This window comes from Apteryx mantelli, chromosome 5 (genome assembly GCF_036417845.1).
Source record: "Apteryx mantelli isolate bAptMan1 chromosome 5, bAptMan1.hap1, whole genome shotgun sequence".
Classification (NCBI taxonomy): domain Eukaryota; kingdom Metazoa; phylum Chordata; class Aves; order Apterygiformes; family Apterygidae; genus Apteryx; species Apteryx mantelli.
The window spans coordinates 39,482,572-39,504,188 of NC_089982.1; the positions used below are offsets into that span (position 1 = coordinate 39,482,572).

At 37.2% G+C, this 21,617-nt stretch overlaps 1 protein-coding gene across 1 annotated transcript; it reads left to right on the plus strand.

Annotated features, from left to right (window-relative positions):
- The first annotated feature begins 7,808 nt into the window (after positions 1 to 7,808).
- On the plus strand, positions 7,809 to 21,584 carry TDO2 (tryptophan 2,3-dioxygenase). Its single transcript, XM_067297033.1, has 13 exons — positions 7,809 to 7,818; positions 9,201 to 9,312; positions 9,696 to 9,801; positions 10,861 to 10,951; positions 11,718 to 11,788; positions 13,505 to 13,632; positions 14,849 to 15,035; positions 16,362 to 16,469; positions 17,478 to 17,589; positions 17,719 to 17,776; positions 18,306 to 18,385; positions 18,922 to 19,012; positions 20,228 to 21,584. The coding sequence occupies exons 1-13, from the start codon at positions 7,809 to 7,811 to the stop codon at positions 20,379 to 20,381; spliced, it is 1,308 nt and encodes a 435-aa protein (XP_067153134.1). The 3' UTR covers positions 20,382 to 21,584.
- Positions 21,585 to 21,617: the final 33 nt, after the last annotated feature.

Here is a 21,617-nt window from a genome sequence, read left to right on the forward strand (position 1 = left end):
GAGGCTATTCTTGCTTCAGTAAGGAAGGAATGGATATACTAAGCTGCCTTATCACTGCGATCACTGCTAGGTAATAGCTTTTATAGAAAACTAAATGGGAGGTGATACTTGATGACACATAACACTGGGCAATTTACCTGCCAGGGTTGCTATGTTTTGCCTTTAAATAACACCGTCTGCAAAGTAAAAGAGAATATTAGCTTTATGGCAGGATCAGAGGTACATATTTATATATATTTCAAGTGCATATAATATTATACCAATAAAGGTAGAAATCCAGCCTTCTGCCTTGTACATTGCCTTACCTTGCAAATGACTTTCTTTCATATTTTATCTTTTCTTTTAGAAGGACAAGTTGTCTTCACTAAAATATTGTGCTGTTTAGAACTGAACAAATTCTCTTTAATAGATAAGGAGCCCATCTTGCCCTGAAGGGCATGAATGTCTGCTAGCAGGTTGCCTCCATCAGCAGAACGCAGCTGTTCCCCCATGCTTTGAGCAGCTGCCTTTTTAGACAGCTCCATATTTAATGTCTTTGTGGGGTTTAGCCCACAAAAATGAACTGTTATTACTGAGAACTAACCAAGCGGTTGAGGATGAAAACACACGTAGAGCCTCTCATTCCATTAACTGCTTATGAAAAAGTATGGAAGCTGATTTTGTTTTACACGTGTGGTATGACAGTGTTTGAAATTTGTTTCAAGGAAGAACTGAGCATCTAATAAAAGGGAAATACTAAAAAATTCAGGCCTGGGATGTGCTTGATTAACCTTTTAGGAAGATCCAGAAAACTTCACAACCTCTCTTTGTTCTGCAGGTGGTGGGAATTTTGGGGCTGCTGCTTCATTCATTCATTGCCTTAGTAATAGTCCAGTTTAATGCCCATAGTTTCTAAGTAAATTAGCTTGGCCCTTCATCACCTCACAGTCCAATTGTTTAGTGACTATTTTCTGGCTATGTTCAAGCTACAATAAGCTGGTTAAAGCACCGAACTCTGTTTAGTCACTGCAGTGTGACAAGCAGCGGATTTCTGTACCAAACTTCTTGGGAATCTCTTACTTTCGTAAAATGTACCAGGAACAGCCCACAGATGAGGCTCTCTGCTCAGGCAAGCTCCAAGTGGCACTTGTGTTCACTCAAGCAGTAAAGTACTTAAAACTGTTGTTTAGTATCTATACGTTGTTCAACCTTATCTAATGTGCTGCTGAGCTTTTATTTGCAGATCTGTTGATTCCTATTAAAATACAACATTCTAATTCACAGTACCAGGCAACAGCCACAATGTCACTTAAAACTTACTTGTGTTCTTAAAGGAATATTATATTGGTCTTTTATACTGTAATGTGCATGTGATTAAAGAAGTACAAACTGCAAATTGCTCTTTACAGGCCAAATATGATTCATCTTAGTGTCTTTTTTTTCAAATGCTCAGCTGATAAGCACTCTTCACTTCTAATCTCTTACAAAGAGGTTTTATGCTTATTTAAAATATTAGACTAACTTGCCTTATTTTCTGTGGTTGTTTTTTAGAAAAGGAAATAAGTGGGGTTTTTTTCATTTTATTTTATGGTTGTTTTACATTAATTTATTCTCAAGAGAACACTAGGGTGCGAAAAGTAACCACCTTGTGTGGTCAACCTGCATCAGTGCCTACAAAATGACCCTGGAAATGACAGCTCCCCTTTTCCTCCTCCCACTAGTCCAGATACAAAATCTGTTACGTAAGTAACTTGCAGAATGATTCTTAGTAGTATTTTTTCATCTTTCCCAAATAGTTTGCAGAAATAGCTTACAGCTGATGGATTGGTCACAGTTAGCCTGATCTATCTATTCACTCCCTGTGGTGTGTAGCTGGTTATCTAAACAACACGTTCCCCAATGCTTTATGCAGTAAACATGAGGAAAACCAACTGGTGACAGAGGTAGCCAGGAATTTTTGGACAAAAGTATATAAACTGTATATTTAAAATGTTTTTTTTTTTTTTTTGAAGTCGGTTCTCAGTGCTTTTCAATTCTTTTCCTATAGTGCTGATTTTAAAAATTCTGTAACCAACATAACTGTATAGCTGTTTGCTGAGACAGGGGATTCTGATAAACTTGTATATTTATAACCTAGTTGCAACAAAATGTCTTGTAGGAATTCTTATATATATATTTGTTACATATGTAGCTTTTCTTGGATTTTTTTCTTCAGAAAGCGTCAAAGTATTTCCTTCCAACTTTTGTTGCACCGTATGAGGCTCTCTAAGTGGTTTATAGGTATTAATGCTTCTTACAATGCTTTGCCTAGTTCCCTTTTTTAATAGAACCTGCTCAAGTATTATCTCCTTTTAAGACAGAGAAAGTAATGCAAAGAAGAGCATTTACTAATATACAGAACTGCAACTTTTTAATTCATACATAAAATACTAGCAAAAAAAAGGAAAAATGGTGAAGAAAAAAAGTTAGTAGCCACCACCTGGACTGTGATGATGCACTGTCTTTGCCATTTTGTGGAAGATGCTGAGATATGTGGAAAATGGTAACTAATGGTGAATGAAAGGCTCTGTCTTGCTCCTTCCTTCAAAGCAGGTGTGCCGCTCGAGTCCACAACGGAGGGGAGCTGCAAAAAAATGGGCTCAGAGTGGGTCCGAAGGCTCTTTGGGTCCGTCTCTCTGTTTTGAGGCAGAGTCAGCTATGTCTGAAGAAATTACATGCTTTTGTCAAAGCCTGTTGCTTCTTTTCCTGTCCCTCTGTACATGGAAAATCATTTATTAGTCTTCTCTTTGAAGGAAGACTATCATCTTTTCTCCACGGTCTTCTGCAAGTTACACAGCTCAGATATAATTCTTTCCATCTCTCTTACTGGGTAATATTTTCTACACCAACCATCTGTTTTTTTGCCATTCTCCTCTGATCTCTTGCCAAGTGGTCTTCACCGTTCTTGAAGAGTGGTGCCCAGAGCATAGTAGAGCAGACAAATCCTTCCTGATGGTGGACAGACAGGGAGGTTTCCACGCTGCATGGAAAGCTTGTATTTAACAGTTCCAGTGTAACATTCATTCTTTTCACTGTTTTGCTTTTTGTTGCTTAACATACTGTTTTTGACTAACTGAAATATCCAGATCATCTGTGAAAATTTTCTTATTTGCTAGTTTGATTATCCCTGCTTAAGTTCAAAGTACTGCTCCACTGAAATGGCACATTCTTTATTTCAGTGCATTTTTTCAATGCATTAAGATCATTTTGAATTCTAGTCTCTCCTGCCAACATGCTATAACACCTTCCAGGCTCTTTAAATTTGTCAGTTTAAGACACGTACAGTCTATTTCATTATCAGAGCCGTAATACTGAATAGCATCAGATTAGCAAATTGTTATCAGAGTTTGTCCCGAGCCAGCCCTTCGCTCCTGCTAGCCAACTGTACCACGGAGTAAACAGCAGCATGTATTCAGCCACGTGAAGGGATGGGAGTAGCCTATGGCTCCAGCTTGTGGTTTTGCTGCACCTTACTTGTAAGCAGCATTAGCGTATTTAGGAGGGGGAAAACAACAGCTGTCCCATACTAAAGAGTTGAAATTCTGCAAGCAGCAATACGTGACTGCTGAGTGCTAAAAGAGGAAAGGTTTGCCTTGGGAGAACTCTGTGGCAGCCTGCATCTTCTTACGTGTGTTCAAGATTTGTTGTTTTTCTTAACTTTATTAGTTTTGTTGATATTGATTCATTTCCTTGATGAAAGGAGGAAGTTTTGTTATTAACAGAGAAAGAACATTTTCTCCATACCCTGGAAATAATTACCGATCAGAATATGAAGAAGATAAATTGTTTCATGTGCTGGGACATGTGAAACGTTAATGGAAGTTAAATGTACACTGAGAAATGATGACACAGTTCTTTGTGTTTAAGAAGTAGAACAAATACAATATTAAAAAAAAATCCTTGCAGCACTATCTCTTCTCTTTGTTTGTAGTTTGCAAGACCTTGAGCTCTATTCCTCCCCCTAAATACAAATGTCTGATTGGATTTTTAATATTGCATCAACTTTAAGCTTGTTTATTTAAGGCTTGAGTTACTAAATTTTACTTTTTCTTGAAAGAGACTATTAACTCTGAATACTGGTTAAAGACCAATGCCAGTTCTGAAAATCATGAAATACTCACTGAGCCAACATTTTGGTGTCAAATCCCTTTTCCCTTTATGTGTCTTTATTCACCTGTCTATCTCTTGTGTTATAATTATATCATTAAATTGCTTGGGGAAGTGAATTTGTTCTGAGCTGGTATAGCAACTAGTACAGTGAGGGTCTGGCTTAGGCTGCTAGGTGCTTCAGCTATGCAATAAGTAATGAGAAGAAAGCCAAACAAGGATATCTAGAAGTAGTGTGCTGGATTGAGCCGATGGTAAATACAAATTAATGGTCAAATGCAGTTCTGCCAATATAATTACCAATTTATAAAAAAGAAAAAAATTAACACTTTAAGTTCTGGAAAGCTTTTTTGGAAAATTGTTTCAGTTCAGGACATTATGTAATGTATAGGCTTGAATTTAAGTTGTCTGTCTTTGAATTCTTTTCAAAAAACAGGATAACGGCAATGTTCCAGAAACATTTTGAGATGCACCTTGTCAACAGAACCCTACCAGGAGCTGCTGTACTGCTTGCTTTTGTATTTCACCATTATATTTGTGGGTTTGTGGTCCAAAAGACATATTCTTTCATCACTGTAATTTTATGGAAGTAACAGTGCTCACATCAGTCCATCAGTTAGAATTTTGCCTTTTGAATGCTTCACCTCAAAAAGGACACAGCTGAGTTAAAACAGGTGCAGAAAAGGGTGACTGGAACTATTAAAGCTGTAGTACAGTTATTTCTCACAAGCTATGATTTAGCACCAAATGGATATTAAAATTACTTGGTTGCTTGGAAGGAAGTTTGAAACTAGCCCAGAGCAATACTCCTTCAGACGGTATGCATTTCAGCTGTGGGACTCAGTGCTGCAGGCTGCAGATTCACAGAAGAAGGGTTATTCAGTACAGGGTCACGAGGATCTTAGGAAGTCTTAAAACTTATCCTTCCCAGTGCAGCCATTCTAACAAACCACAAAACTATCTGTACAAACTAGCTGTACTGGCTAACTCCTAGGCTGTAATTCTGGGATAACAGCTATGGGAAGCTTCAAGTGTCACTTGCTTGTAGTCAGAAGGTCTCCAAGCTCTTTGTTCAAATTAATGAACCTTGGAAAAACACATCAAAATTGATCTGGGATGATTTTGTAATCAAAGTGAGAGCTTGAGCAGAAGAAATGATGGTGGCATCCAAACTATTTGTATATGTATTTTTTTTCTCCATAATGGATTTCATGGAGGATAACTTGAGATGTGGCTTAAGGTGAACAGGTCACTTTTAAATTAATAGGAGAGATGGATTCTTGCTGGATTCATGGCAGTAGGTGGTCATTCTTACTCATCTCTCCTCCTTAGGCTGAATTTTTAGATTTAGAGCAACACACAAAAAGAACTTGTTCTGTGGACTCATGGCTCCAGCTGTATCTATGAAATACACTACAGGACACCTCTGCCTTACATCGCCCCCCCAACTGGCCAGGCTAGAGAGAGGCCCTCTTTGGCCTTTACAACTCACTTCTTTCTGTCCAAGTAAGTTCAGTTTATTTCTTCTTGAACCCTGTTGCAGCTGAGATATGCACAGCTAGCCCAGCCACCTTGTGTCCGTAACTGGGAAAGCGGAAGGGGAGGTAGAAAGGGGAGGACAGTGGAGTAAGAAGGGTGTTGCACTATTCCCATGCTTTGCCATGCCAGTCAATCAGTTCCTGGAATCTGGGGGGGGGGTTTTGTTTGTTTGTTTTTCTGCCGTATTTAACTGTTTGTCCTGTATTCAGCCCAATCATGAAACAGAACATTCTCGCTCTGTGCTAAAGGTTAGAGTACCCTGATACATTTCTGGATTAACTGAGGTCTGACTTTCATGCTAAAAAAAAAAAAAACTGTCAAGGGCATGCACACACTTTTGGTTTTCACAGCCTAGCCCAGTCATCTACAGCATGAATAGCAAGTGGTGTATGTAGCTATATCTGTTTCTACACGGTTCTGAGTGCTCAGCATGAAAATGGAAAATATACAAATGGTGCATTTTGAGAAAAAGGTAATACCATCAATTAAAATTAGGATTATGTTTTGCTTTCAGATATTCTCACAGGGGAGAATTTTTTCATTGAGCCTCCTTTATAGTTCTGATATAAAGAGAGCAAAGTAGCTGTAAAATCCCAATCGGCATAGAGGCCACTCAAGGGAGAACCGGACCCCCGCAGTAAGTCACTACTTTGAGCAGTATGACAAAAACACAGAGACATTTATTTTTCTGTCACTTATAAGGATCTCTGCAGCCAAGCCAGAGCTGAGGGCTTGAAGTCGAACCAAACCTAAGGACTATTTTCATTTGTACTATTGGCTAACAGACAATTTCATAATCAGGTGGTATAAACCACTTTTCCCGCACTATCAGTACCAAATTCATCATGCATTTATAAGGCCCTCCTGAGATCACAGTGCACAGAATATTCTGTAGTATTCACTACACAAAGTATATAGTGTACATAGTACCCTATAGAGTACACAAGCACATATAGTACACTCTTTTAGATGCTAAAGAATAATTTTTGAACAAGTGTTATTAGGTAGTATTTTTTTGTTAAACATATATTTATTCATTTTCTGCTTCTTATAAAAGTACAAAACTTGAGCTCAATATCTGTATCTGCATCGCATACAAACATAACAGCTTACTTATCTCTAACTTTCTCTGCCATGGAAAGGAATCATTAAATTGTTGGGGCTTTTCTGAGATCTAATCAAATATTTTGATAAAGATGTTGCAGGTGTTGACAGCACTGCAAAAAGATTGTTGTTTCTTGTTTTAAATCAACATCAGTGTTGCACAAACACGGTTAGAGGAATGTATTTGTGGCCTAGGTAGGGCTTGAACCAAACCGCTTGCATATCTTCTTTTCCAGTGCCTTTCTGAAGATTTGGAGAATCATGTTTTTGCAGGCTCTCAGGTATGTCATACTACTGTAAGGTTCTTAGTTGCAAGTGAAATACAAGAGGAACTAATGGTAAGGCAGAAATTGAAGATAAAGGACCCAGGGACACTGGAGAATGTCATCTCAGCAGGACGGTCCTGGGGTTAGCTCAGCTTTCAAAACACACCAGCACAAGAGGGTTTAACTGGAAGAGGTGCACATGGTGATTGATCAACAGTGCTGTGTAGTGGGGCGGTTTCATCTGAATTGCCAAGTTTCACCTTAGGCTGTCGTTTATCACTGAGGTGCTTTGGGACCGATCAGCTATGAGGTCCTCAAGGAGAGAGTCTGAACATTTTGGAAATGCTGAAAATAACTTTCTAAGTTGTTGCATTCTGGCTGATTTTGTGTTATTTAATTAACTGAAGCTTCACTATCACCGAATCAGAATGAGAGCGAGTGTAGGGGCTTGGTTCAGATAGTATCCACAGCTAGGTTTTGGGAGAGTTTGGTAATCCTGAACCAATTAAGGGTAGTATTACTTCCCAAAGAGGGAGTTAATGTTTTGTTAAGCACAGGGTTTAAAAGGACTCAAAGACTTCAAAGTCCTTCCCCTACCAGGTAGGCAATATAAAGGTTGCAAGGCCAGAGCATAGCTCTGGAAGTTTATGTTTCACAGAAGAAAGTAAAACTGCACAAGAAAATAGACAGTAAATTTTTTGGTGAGGTTATGCATTTGTTCTTTTTTAACTATCTGTATTTGGATTAAATTCATACTCTTTCTTTGCTTGCGGCATGAGGAAAGGTAACAGTTTGATTTCACTGTGGAGGCTCAGGCTGGGTGCTTCAGCTAAGGGTGTATGGAGATGACAACATAAGGCTTCCTTTTCTGTGCCTTTGAGATCTATACATACTAAAGATTATATTGCTATGTTTGTAATAATGCTCTTTAAGTGCAAATGGCATGCTGTAAAGCCCCGTTCACAACACTCAATTTCTGCTGTGTGCGCCAGTGCGCAGTCTTTACCTTCATCTCTACTTCTACATCTGCCTCCGCAGCAGATGTATAGATGTGAGCACTGAGGAATATGTTACTCTGTCAGGTTTTGCATCACGAAGGAAGAACACCTTGACCTTGCCGGTGGGTGGCTCCTCAGTGGGTGACTCCTCCTCCCTTGTACAAGAACATGATTTTAACCTAGTATTTGTATAGCCTGACATACAGTCATTTGGCTTAGAAGGGTATAGTTCCTATTCCTACGTTCCAAGTATGACTTTTTTTGCGAACCAACTATGCTTAAGTGACTAAAACAGCTGAAACCACCAGCCACCACCAAGCCCTGGAAGCCTGGCAGAGCGTAAATGACCTGAGCTCACAGGGGCCCTGTAACTGTGTTTGCAGTAAAACTGAGCATTGACTTTTTTTTTAAAGAAGCTGGCAGGCACGATGACGAAAGAAATGCACACTGGTTACCTGTTACTTCATTGTGTGTTAAGCTGATGATTAAACAGAATTGAGTAACATTTGTCAACAAACGAGAGTGAAACTTTTGCATGAAGAAATAGAATTAAGAAATTTTCATGAATTAAACCATGGGAAAAATAATGTATGAGACGTACATGGTTATCTTTAATTCTTTTATTTAAGAAAATTCATGTGCATTTTTGAAAATAAGAGTATTATTTGGAATCTCTTGCAAGTGTAGTTCAGTGCCATACAGATATGTTCTCTTTCCTTTACTCTCCCCTTTCCTTTTCCGTATGTTTCACTTTTTAATGTTACAAGTAATTTGATACTTTTTTTTTAATCATCTTGATTCAAAGGGTTGCAAATTGCTAACCTACTTTAACAAGTCCTATATTCAATATTGCCTTTTACTCATACACAGACCTCTCATTGACTTGCTCCTTATACTGGCTTTGGTCCCCAAACAGGCAACTGGAAGTGAGCAAGGTCGGAAGCCCTTGCAGTAAAAAACACGAAAGAGCGTGTGACATAGGGCAAAGAAAGTATTGCAGCAGTTCTTGTTTTGACTGATTGAAAAAGAACAGGCAGCCGGCGACGCCTGAACTTAGTGACCTTTGTGCTGCGATAGTTTCTGTAATTATTGAATAGCAGGGATGGGCTGAGGGCACAGGAGGAGAATGGGGGGGTGGCCTGGGCGGTGAGATAAGGTTACATATAAGGTGGCCGCAGCAGCTTTGGGAGCACCAGCAGCGTATATGCCCAGGAGTGCAGCTCGGCGAGCTCGGATCCTGGAATCATGAGTGGGTGCCCCTTCATGGGGAACACATACCAGTGAGTCCCTCTTCTCTTTGTTTCGCTTCCTCAGGGCAGTTTAGAAGACAGAATGTGAAAGTATAGAAGTTCAGAGAGGAATTAATAGCAAAAAATAGACAGCTGTCTACTGCTCTCTAGCTGTCTAGGTTGCTAAGGGAAAAGGGATTGGACAGGGAATCTTCTGAGCACTGGTTAGCTGATGCACTAGAGGTAATGCTACCAGCTGTTACTGTGAAAAGATGTGTTTCGGATGTATTGTTTTTCTTTAGTGACTGCTTGAGAGGTTCAGCTTCTCAAAGCAAGACATTGTCTGAATTCTAGCTGCATCTGCTAGTAAAATGGCTGTTTTATTCATAGTTCTTTTTTTATTTATTTATGTATTTACTTATTTTTCTTTTTAGATTTAATTTTAGCAAACTATCATTGGAAGATGAAAAAGATGACAAGTCACAAGAAGGGCTGAATAAAGCAAGCAAGGGTGGACTTGTCTATGGAGACTATCTCCAAGTAAGTGTAAGGATTTGATTTTCAGTTCCCTGGTCCCTCTTAAGACAGGACGTTTGACACTTCTCCTCCCCATCCTTCACTGACAGCAGCCAGCCAGTTGCTGAGGCAGGTCTCCAGTGCCCTTTCCCCGCTGAACTCAGGGTGTACTCACAGGCCACAGGTGTCTCTCTCAACTGAAATGGTTGCAGATGGACTGTTGGGTGGCTTCCCAAATTCTTGGGAAGCTGGATATGAGGGGGTTTGGGTAGGGAATTACTTGTAGTGGCAAAGCTAAACTGTAACATGGCATACTGCAGAAGGCTCTCCTCGGTCAGACAAATAGCAGCTGGCAATTTCTCCACACGGCAGCAGGTTGCGTGCAAATTATTGCATGGAAGCCCAGAATATTTGATTGGAAAATATATTGCAGTAATCTGTGAAAAAAATGGAATTAAGAAATAAGTAAAATAAAATGCCTTAAGTAATGAAAGAAGGTATTTCCTTTTTTTTTTTTTTGTGACACTACAAACTGAAGTGAGTGGAATTACTCTGTGCTTGTGAGCAAAATAATTTGCTGACATACTATATGGATTCTCTCAAAGATTTCCCTTAAAGCAACTACAAGATTGCAAAAGTTAGTAATGCCAGACCTGAAACAACTAGTACAGCTTCAGGTCAGAGCTCTTGTGTAGATACGGTATTACATGACTACATAGAATTTTGCTATAGGATCTCTGATTCACTGAAGATGACAGGTGAGTACCTGAATATATGATCTGCAGAATGTGCTGGCTATTTTTTTTTACTCTTTTTTCAGTGATGAAATGATTTCAGAAATGATTTTCTGAACTCTATTGCCTGAGGTATCTAAATGTCTCATTTTAGGTTTTTTTTTTTTTTAATTAAAAAGTAAAAGAGACGCTTGTGACCATTTAGTCTAACTTTTAATATAACCTGGAATATGAGGCCTATATTTTTTGTTTTTCATAATACTTCTGAATGCCAACTACTCTGTAGGAACACCATTGCTAATAGCAGAATTGAAAGCTTTACTGAATAAGTCTTATTTTTATTTTTAAGCTGAACAAAATATTGAATGCTCAAGAACTCCAGAGCGAAAAGAAAGGAAACAAAATCCACGACGAGCATCTTTTTATTGTGACACATCAAGGTAAGTGGCTGGGAGGAGTCAAGTGGTGGTTGACTGGCATTCTTGCCATGGGGAGTAATTTAGTGCTAAAACATGCAATACATAATTCATTTCCACTTTAGACATGATCGCTACAATCCTCTCTCACTCTTTTATCTGCATTTATATTTGTATATTTTATATTTGTATATTTGTAGGGTTGTAATCAACTCTATGCTTATGAAGCATCATGATTGGATTTGGAAACCCCAGCTTTGAATGGTTCTGATTCTAGAGAAATGAAGGTGGTGAAATTGGTCCCCTGTCTGAATAATAGACTACTGTGCAGTTTAGTGTAGGCCAATGGTGTCTGTTAGGTTGGGTCTTCTTGGAAATGTCAGTCCAAGTTTAACCATGCAGGAAACATGCAGTCGACATAAAGACTGTAAGCAGCTCTGGGGTTAGCTGGGGATGCCATAGCACTTCTACGGGAGTGTCGGGGCTAGTTTTTCTCTTTTCCCCATTTGTAATGAAAATTCTGTACATAAATAGCTGATGTGAAAAACACATACTGTAAAAAAATTCTGTTAATATTCTTGATGCTGAATTATTTCATGTAATAATAGTTTAGGTAAGGATGGCATGCTTAAAAAGGAAGTATGTTTGTATAACAGCATCTTTTTGTACACCAACAGTGTAAATATAAGCTATTCATTTCAAATCAAAATGTAAGAATTTCATTTCATCAAAGGTATGAAGAAAACCCAAAGTGATGTTGAACTTAATGCTAACGCTTATTTTGTTGTAGCTTATGAACTTTGGTTTAAGCAGATTCTTTGGGAAATGGACTCTGTTCGGGTGATCTTTCAAAATGGCCGTGTAAGTTGAGAACAAATATTCATTTTGGGAAAATCCAGCCCTCTTCCTCCTGCCTCCTGCCTCCCAGCCTGATATATTTGGGTTTTACTAATGCGAAATGTTCATGTGCTCTTTAAAACAACAGCAACAACAACAACCCCCCAAAAACACTGAAATTTGTCTGAGTAGTTCCTAAATCCTGATAGTACAGACATTTGGTCTGCAAAATCCTGTTTCCTCCTGACATCTGCCTTTTACATAGATCACTCTGCAGGACCAGTTTCATTGGCCAAAATACTCTCATACTCTCCTGCTACTCTCCTGGATAACTGCAGACACTAATTTCAGAATATTCTACTGAAGAAATAGCATACTCAGAGGCAAAACTGAAAAACAGAAGGCTAATGTGTATCTTGATGTTGAAATGTCACTTTTGACTTTTTTCAAATATTTGCAACCTACATCCTATATACTGTTGCACTGTAGTGGTAACCCCTTCCATCCAGTATCTACTCTATGAAAGGAAAACTCTTTTCAGGAATTGTGTATTATTAAATCAAACATAACAGCAATAATCAAAATCACCATGTATGACTGTATGAGAATTTCTGAAAAATGACAAGTATAATGGGAATATTTTGAACATCTCTAAACATTTGTCCAAAGCTAAACACACCTCAAAACTATAAATAATGTAGGCAAACTCCTGATCAGATGCTCTATCACAGAAGATGGCTGACTGCATGTAATTTGAAAAATGCCTTGTGTGTTGAATAACATCCTGAGTGTGTGTGTTATGTGAGGAAAATTGGAAAGTAGAACATAGAAAAATAAGGAACCTTTCTATTAAAATGTTTAATTAAAATGTTTTTTGTTTTCCTCAACATTCATAATTTTGTTGGCTTTCTAGTGCAACATATCAAAATATAACCAATTACAATCAGTTCTTAAGTAGAATAATTTTTCATTATTTATTTCTGTGATAAATGAAACCTACCTTATGATTGGAATTTGAAATGTCAATGTTAAGGTTAAGAACATAGTAAGATCATTAGGGAAATGGTTTTCATCCTTCATTTTTGTAGTTTGATATTTCTTGGTTGCATGCACTGGTCTCTGAGAGAAATTTGATCCCATTAAAGTTAGTAGAAGTTTTATCAGCTTTTTCTGGAGGCCAAGTGTTCAACTTATCCTGAAGAGAGCTGCCCTGTTTTCCATTTCATCTTTTCTATTTCCCACCAGATGCAGCTTTCTCTGTTTTCCTCTGCTTGCTAATGCACATCTTCTCTGAAGAGCCTCTTTTCAGATATGCTGTCCTGGTGTACCTCTCGGGTTATTCTGCTTCTCAACTTTTAAGTACTTTCTCCAGGTGCCTTATGACTTGTTCTTTCACTGATTACAATAGAAATGATTTTGGCCAAGAATTTAATTTCTTATGATGACATCTATGTCAGTCAAAAATGCAACAATGAAAAAAAAATCCTCCCATATATTTGGCCTGGGTACAATGTATTATCATTGACTGAAAATCAAATTTTGATCTTTGAAAACTATAGTTTCAGTTTTCAGTTAAAAACAGGGCTCTATATTCAATATGAGATTTTGCTGCTGCTACGGATTTCATGTGGAAAGCACTTGGAAACTATAGTGATGTACAACATTGAAAAGACCTTAAATAGGTAGAATGTAAATAAAACATCGTTTTCCATCTGGTTATGATCCTTTTTTTTTCTTAAGGTAAGAGATGAGAGGAACATGCTGAAGGTTATTACTCGAATGCACAGAATTTCCATGATTCTAAAATTACTTGTGGAACAGTTCTCAGTTTTGGAAACTATGACTGCGCTGGACTTCTTTGATTTCAGGTGAATACTTAATCCTTCTCTGCAGTAACCCATGAACGAATAATTGTCATCCTTAAAGCTAATTGTGAATTTAAGGCAGGACTTGCATGTGTCCTGGCAGCCTGAAATACCTGATCATTCAACAAGATGAGAGCATACTTGAAAGAGACAGCCATAACATTAGAGTACGAGGATCGGCCAGGAAGTTGAACTTGAATGCAAGTCCAGCACACTCTGCAATGATGTACAAGCTACTTTTTGATATTTATGCTTGATGCTTTAAAATATGATGAATTAAAATAATGGCAGAAACAACAGAAACTACTGTATTCTGCTTGTGTCTCTGATCTGCCTGATGCCTGACTTTAACGCCATCCAGCATCCCATCCACTTCTGCACTGTTTTAATATCCTTTCCTTTCTTTCAATGTTCCCTAACTTAAAAGCACATGAAACTGCAATTTTGCTTCCATTTGAAGTTTGAAACGTGTGTTTCTTCTACCCTTCCAGTAGAGGAAAAATAAATGAGAATCTAGAATTCTTGCTTCTGCTATTCAATATCATACTGTTAATAACATACTGATAAGCAATTATAAGATCAAATCAATTATTTGTTTTCACCAGATCTTGTATCTTCAATTTAAAGTATATTACAATTATCCAGCAATGTGGGATTTCAGGTTACTTTTATTAAACAGTTCTTTCCACATGGCCAACATGATTTAAGCCTGAAACAAAACCATTAATAAATCCCTCAAATAAAACCCACTAAGTTTTTTTCTGGACATTATTCTATTTCATAGATGGTGACTACTCTTAAGTGCAACAAGCCTATTTAAAATGCATTTATTTACATTTTAATGATGTGAAAATTTTCCTAATATCTGCTTGGAGTGAAGCTGCTTTTTCTGTTTGGAAAGGAAATGATACTCACTAAAGTTTCCTCCTGTACCACACACAAAAAATGCTTTTTTAAAACACAATATAAACATGTGCATGTGTCTGTGTGCAAACAAACAATATATAGCTAGAAAAAAATTATACATTGTGGTTGCATTAAAATAGCTTTTATCTGTATTATCTTAACTGCAATCATACTACAAAAGTTCAGACAGCTATTTGATATTCTTCAAATGTGAGAAATGTAGTTTTTCCTTTTGTTAAGAATCAGAGAACCCCATCCCATAAAATAATTACCTTTTTTTATGTCTTTTTTTTCTTTTCTCCTACTCCCATAGAGACTACTTAAGCCCAGCCTCAGGTTTTCAGAGCCTGCAGTTTCGCTTGCTAGAGAACAAAATTGGTGTTCCCCAAAGCCTGAGAGTCCCCTATAACAGAAGGCATTATCGCGATAACTTCAAGGGGCAGGATTATGAGCAACTGCTTAAATCGGAGCAAGAGCCAACACTGCTGCAACTTGTGGAGGTAACCGTGTCTGTCCTACGGCTTACCTTTTTTTTCCTCACTCCCAAGAATGTTCTTCATCGGCGTCAGTGACAAATTCTTTTCCCTTGAGAGAAGCAAGCAAGCTGTCAGTCACCCCGTCAATCACAATCTGGATTCTTAGCAAATTTAATATGAGAGGGAGTCAGTCATCAGGAAACCAACAGCACTGCTGATTTTTCAGGACATTTCCTCTTGTCTGAAGAGAAAAGCCTGAGTGTTAAACTGGTGAATTGCATTCTGGAAGTCTAAGATGTCTAACAATATTTATGTACCGCTTCATTTCCACTGTTTTTCATGACCTTAAACTCTGTTTTAGAAGAAAACTTTTGAAATATTTCCACTGTTAGTGATGCTTACAGTTATTAGAGAAGTCCAACAAAGAAAAGCAAAATATGCTAACCTAGAAAGGAGAAAAAGATGTTTATCTTATGTTTCATTATCACTTACCTTGATTTTAGTCTGACTTTGTCTCAAAATTATGAATGACTCAAACACAGTAATTTGTCTAACAACTCCCTTGTCATTTTCGTAATTAAATTTACAAAACTTTCTAAAGAATAATGCAATATAAGCCTCAACAGCATCCACTTCTATTAATTAGCCCTGTGACAAAATTATTCTCTATTCATTCATCTAATGACAGCTCTTATAAAATGTATATGAGGTTTATGTAACTCTTCTTCCTTTATAAAGACTTGATGTTATTGAGGTTTCGTTCAGATGAGAAGGAGCTAAATCAAATTATCCCTAAAGGGAGTCTGACCAAAAAGCTTCCTAAGCTTTTTCTTCCTAATTTCATTCCTATTACTATAAGGAAATCAAAGAGGAAGCTCTGATAATTGCCAAGTGTTTTGTATTATCACTTCCTTGTATTTTGAGGTAAGTTAATGACAGCGTGCTTGATCAGTAATCACCCCTTCTGACTTAATAAAAACTAGTTGTTTCATTAGATCGTTCTGTATCTTCCTCATGAGACTTATCTTTACATTTATCCTATTTATGTGGGATAAGACTGTTTCCCTGTACCTATAAAGGGAATTGGTGTTAAAGATACTGTTAGAATGAGACAGCTTTTGTCTTCCAACACTGGTCATTTAAGAATTACTTAGAACCTGTGGATATGTTTGCATGGCATCATTATATAGGTATAAATCTTGCATGCGGACACCTGTATTACACTAATAAGCACCTATACAGGAAAGTAAACTGGAACAACTGTAGCAATATAATTACGTTGCTATAACTTGTAATTCTTTGGTAATTTATTTACATTATTAATATTTGAATACATCATTATTATTAAAGGCATGGCTGGAAAGAACACCAGGACTTGAAGCAGAAGGATTTGATTTCTGGGCACAATTTGAAGTGAATGTTTTAAGAGGTCTAGAAGAGGAATTTGCCATGGTGCAGGTATATAATATACTCCTGATCTAGCTATAAGCAAAGACAGCTGGCAAGACCACATCCTGAAATTCAGTTTGCCATTTTAGACCAATTGCAGTTTCTCAGTCACTTCACTTAATCTTCAGCAGCCTCCGTTTGCAAGAGGCAGAAAAAATTGCACATTTTTTCCAGGAAATCTGAGTAAATTTTTAATTTGACATCTAAGAATGTTTAAAGCATGTGATATATGGATTTTAATTGCAAAAGAAAAGGGATATTATCAGTGGAAGGTCTGAAATTGATTTTACAGAAACTAGAACTTCACCTTGAGTGTTTGCATCTACAGTTCAGAGTAAGACTCCACAAAGTTTGAGTCCATATGGACTATGGAAAGTCCTGCAGCTTCATTATCAACTGCCCATTTCTACTGAATGATATATGGCAATTTGCTGATATGTGATCATTTGAATTGCAATGGCAAAAGAGCACAAAAAAGTGTTCATTTTTAGAAGTGATTTAGCTATCCCAGAATATTGTAAGGCATGTAGGTTTAAGTGCATGTTTAACGGAAAAAAATACTATAAAGTAAGAATTAATCAAGTTCCTGAGAATATCTGTTTACAGCCTTCTAACCCCCTCATCTATTTACAATTTGTCCTTTTCTGCACAAGGGGTGTTTCTTTTGCCTTGAAAATGAAGAAGTAAAATAATTAGACTTCAAACAAATGAAGGTTAGGTGTTTCTAAGGCCTAAAGACCTAAAGAAAAGTGATATGCTGCACCTTTTTTTGAATATTCATTTATCTGAATTGTATAACAGCTATTTAATTGTATATATTTTTTTGTACATTTTGTCAAAATTGTGTTTTGCAAAAGACAATAACTCATCTACCTTGTTTGAACATACAGTCCTTACATTTAAGGTATGAGCTTACAAAATATTAATGATGGAAAAAAAAATTACATCATGGATCATTCAACAGCTTAATTTTGCCCTACTGAATTCTAAAAACTACTTTTGCTTTAAATATCAAAGGCCAAACCAGAGTCAGAAGAAAAAGATGACTTATTATCGGAACTCCAGAAACAGAAAGATGTACTTCTTTCATTATTTGATGAAAAACGCCATGAACACCTTCTTAGTAAAGGTAGAATATATTAATATATGTTAATATACACTTTTTGTATTTTATATATGATACAGATTTAATTATCACCTGGTATCATTAAATTTGCAGAAAAATCAGCAACAAACTAAAGACACTTGTATTTTACAGGAGAAAGAAGACTGTCTTATAAAGCACTGAAGGGTGCCCTAATGATCTACTTCTACAGGTAATGTTAGAAGATGCATCTTCAGTGTTTACTGGCAGCAGGAGAGGTGCAGATTAAGGACATAATCACAGACTAATTTAGGCTGGAATGGACCTTGGAAAGTCACCTGTTCCAACCGTCCGCTCAAGCCAGGGCCATTACTTAGATCCAAGTTCAAAGTCAGCTGAGGCCGCTCAGGGCAGTGAAGCTAGAAGTATCTTCCTGGGTGGAGGTCCCACAGCCTCTCCAGGTGGCTGCTTCTGGTGTTTGACCACATGTTGGGTCTCAGATTGAAATGAGCAAATGTCTCGTGCAAACTGCACTACAGTGGCCTACAAAGATTTGGAATATTTTTCCAAGGATGAGAGAAAGAGGACAGATTGAGACTTACATGGCAGAAGCTTTTACTGGAATATCTCCTGGATTTCACTACCAATTTAGGAAAAATTTATGTAAGTCAGTGTTACACATTGCTGAAGCGATACTTTGAAAAATATAGTGCATCATTAACACAAGAGGTCTCTTTGTTTCTTCTCTTTCATTTTCCCAGAGAAGAGCCTCGTTTCCAGGTTCCCTTTCAGCTTCTTACTTCTCTTATGGATATTGATGTACTCATGACCAAATGGAGATGTAAGTTTCTCACTTTTACTGTGATATTATCCCTTTAAGATCCAAATAAACTTTTATTTCACTCTCTCTTACACTAGTTATACCCAGACTTTTAGAACTAAACTTCTGAGTTCATCCTTTTACTTTTTATTTTAAGAATGATGTTTTTGTATGTTGGTGAAGAGAAAAGATGAACACCTTTCTTTGTGGGTTAATAACAATCTTATTTTCCAGTGCCCCCCAAAAATTCATGACTACATCACTTCACATGCAAACATTCCTTCTGCTTCTTCCCTATCTAGGCAACCATAAATGAATGTATTAACTCTGTATTAACAGATTATGATAATGTATAATAGTGTATTCATTCTGTACTAGCAGAATTAATCATTTTGTACCAGCTGACTGAAAAGTGGCAGAATTAATTCTTGCCTTGCTGAAGACCTGTCATCTGTCTATGATCTTTAATATTTCAGTTGATACACCTTGATATGACCAACCCTTTGGTTATATTTTACCATTGGCCACATGCCCTGTCCTTGATTTGTATTCCTTAGATAACCATGTGTGCATGGTGCACAGAATGATTGGTAGCAAGGCTGGCACAGGAGGCTCATCAGGTTACCACTATTTGCGCTCAACAGTGAGGTAAGACTAATGCGACTCCCGTTATTTGAAATAGCAGTTCATAGATATTGTAATGGTAAGGGACAGATTTCAAGCAGCTCATTGGGGGTTAGAGTGCTGTTTTTTCCCTTTTTAGACTCCTTTGTTTCTTCCTCTTCCTAGCTGTTATACATTTACCCATCAGTTGACATATATAGATTCTCAGGCATTTGGGGCAAACCCCCCACCCTTTCAATCACTCATATAAAGCGCCTTTTATAATTCTCAGTCAATGGATCTAGGCACTACTGTAATAGAAATAATATTAATACTGCACTGTTTAGCTTGTGTGCTATCCATGCCAAGTTAATTCAGTGATACAGGCTGAAAATGGAGTCCAGTCTACTGTGTGACTGTTGGCAGTTTCTTTATTTCTTAGCATGACCTCCAATTGTACAACTGATGGTACTACAATTGAGGATTGAATTTGTTCTGAAATGTGATATTAATTAATACTTTCTAGCTGTGCAGGCAACAATCAGAAACATGCTTCCTTCTGTGCATGAAGCAGAAAAAGATTTTAAAGAAGGGAGCATCCTCTCCTAATGGATGGTCTGGGCCTGAGCACAGATCACTTCAACTGGGTAGAACTTCTCAAACACAAAATTTGAGTATTCAGCTAGGTGGCCAGTTCAAAGTTCATAGTTACAGCTACATCCTTACAGTCCTGAACCACATGATGTTAAAGAGCACTGGAATATTTGAAACAACTTCCTCTACAAGACCTTCTCTTAAGGTTGTTTCCAAAGAGAAACAGTATGTAGTTAGTGACTGGCATGGCTGTGGGCATCTATTCCCATCTCAAACATCAGAGTAGGGGTGGAATAGAAAGCAGTCAGTTTGATTGAATTCAATGAAGATGGCCTAAGGCTAAAGGTTCAGTCTTTTCAGCAAGCCTTCTCCCTCATCCTTAATTTCAGATCAACATTCTTCCTAGATAAATTCTACTTTGTTTCTAGTACAAGAGTGGAAGGATGGCGATTAGAGCCTACACAATCTGCATTTTTAGGAGAAAGATGCGAAAGCCTGCTGTGGCCTAGAAAGTTAGGTTTGGGCTTTTACTCTGGAAGAAGAAGGGTGGTTAGTGCAGAAGGCTTATTAAACAAAATCAAAGAGAGAACGATTCCTGAGGATTTTGAAGTTATGGCCCTTCTACGCCAATACAGCAGTTTTAATTGTTTTGATTGTCTTTTTCAGTGACAGATACAAGGTGTTTGTGGATTTGTTCAATCTTTCAACATTTTTAGTGCCAAGACACTGGATACCAAAGATGAATCCGACTATTCACAAATTCCTTTATACAGCAGAATATTGCGACAGCTCCTATTTTAGCAGTGATGACTCAGATTAAAGTACCTTTCCAGGATGATTGCTCTAAAGAATTTCAGAACTATCACACTGACTGGTGCTATCTCTCAAATATAGCAACTGTTCTTGTACAGTGAGGGTGTGTAAATATGTATTTATGTGTGAATAGTATAATCAGCTTATGGCAGAAATTCAATTATTTGTAAAAAATCTGTATTGCATTAGGCTATATTGAGGCTAAAATGACATCCCAATTGAACTCAATGGCCAATTTAACTCAGCGTAAGTGTTAAAAACTGAGGTTGGTGTCTTAAAGCCTTCTTCATCTAAGGAAAGAGAGTAAATCAGAATTACCATGATCATACCTTATTTGTACATATTTTTGTACTTGTTAGTGTGCCTAATGGCTGTTAGTAAATTACTTCTTCTAGTTTAGGATGTAATTAGTCTTAACAACTTCAGAAAAATATTAGTATCTGAGCCTTAGTGGAATTTCAAAAGGAATTTTGGGGTAAGATTTTCAAAAGCAAGATTTTAGAAAAATCTTAAGTCTTGAATCTATGGAAACTGAAGCCTCTTGATTTTTTTAATATAAATTAGGAATCATTTTTCCTGTGTGTTGTTACACATGAATAGAAATCTCATCAGTAAAAACACTTACTGTTAAAAATAGTAGATATAACTGAAGTACTTCATTTTGCACTTCAAATAAAGCAGTATTAAAGCTCTTCTTTTGTTGTCTTCTTCTAAAGCAAGCATAATGTTCAAACAACAATATGACAAACGTTTAAAGTTTTTCAATTCAAAATATCATTGCAATAAGGACACAATTGATGTATAGTAAAACTGAGGCAAATTTGGCCAGAGAGTATTGAAAGAGCTGTGTCTGCTTCTCATTAGATGGACTCTTGTCTTTCTAAACGTTTCCCTTGGAAATACCAGAAATTAAGGCATACACAGCATGTGTGAATTGTTCTGTATCTTAGTGTAAACACTTATGACTGGTAAAATCACCTCAAAATTGTTAACATCGGTAGAACTTCTGTGTTTGATACTACTATAACGTTATGCTTATCAGTGCTGATTTATAACTTTAGCTATTGTTTTCCAGTTAGTACAGTGTGCTACTCATTCTTTGTGAACTGTTAAGGAAAGGTTGTATTAGAGAATATGTACATATACTTCTCCTTTTGCTAATCTGAAGTTTTCAGCCAGTAAAATTCAGTCAGTTGCTGAACTACCTGAAGTAGAAATACACAGCAATTGGTCATTCTTTCAT

Coding starts and splice junctions, on each gene's coding strand:
- TDO2 (XM_067297033.1), top strand. Junction 9,313..9,695: donor TTCATGGGGAACACATACCA/GTGAGTCCCTCT, acceptor TTTTCTTTTTAG/ATTTAATTTTAGCAAACTAT. Junction 17,777..18,305: donor CTAATGATCTACTTCTACAG/GTAATGTTAGAA, acceptor TCATTTTCCCAG/AGAAGAGCCTCGTTTCCAGG.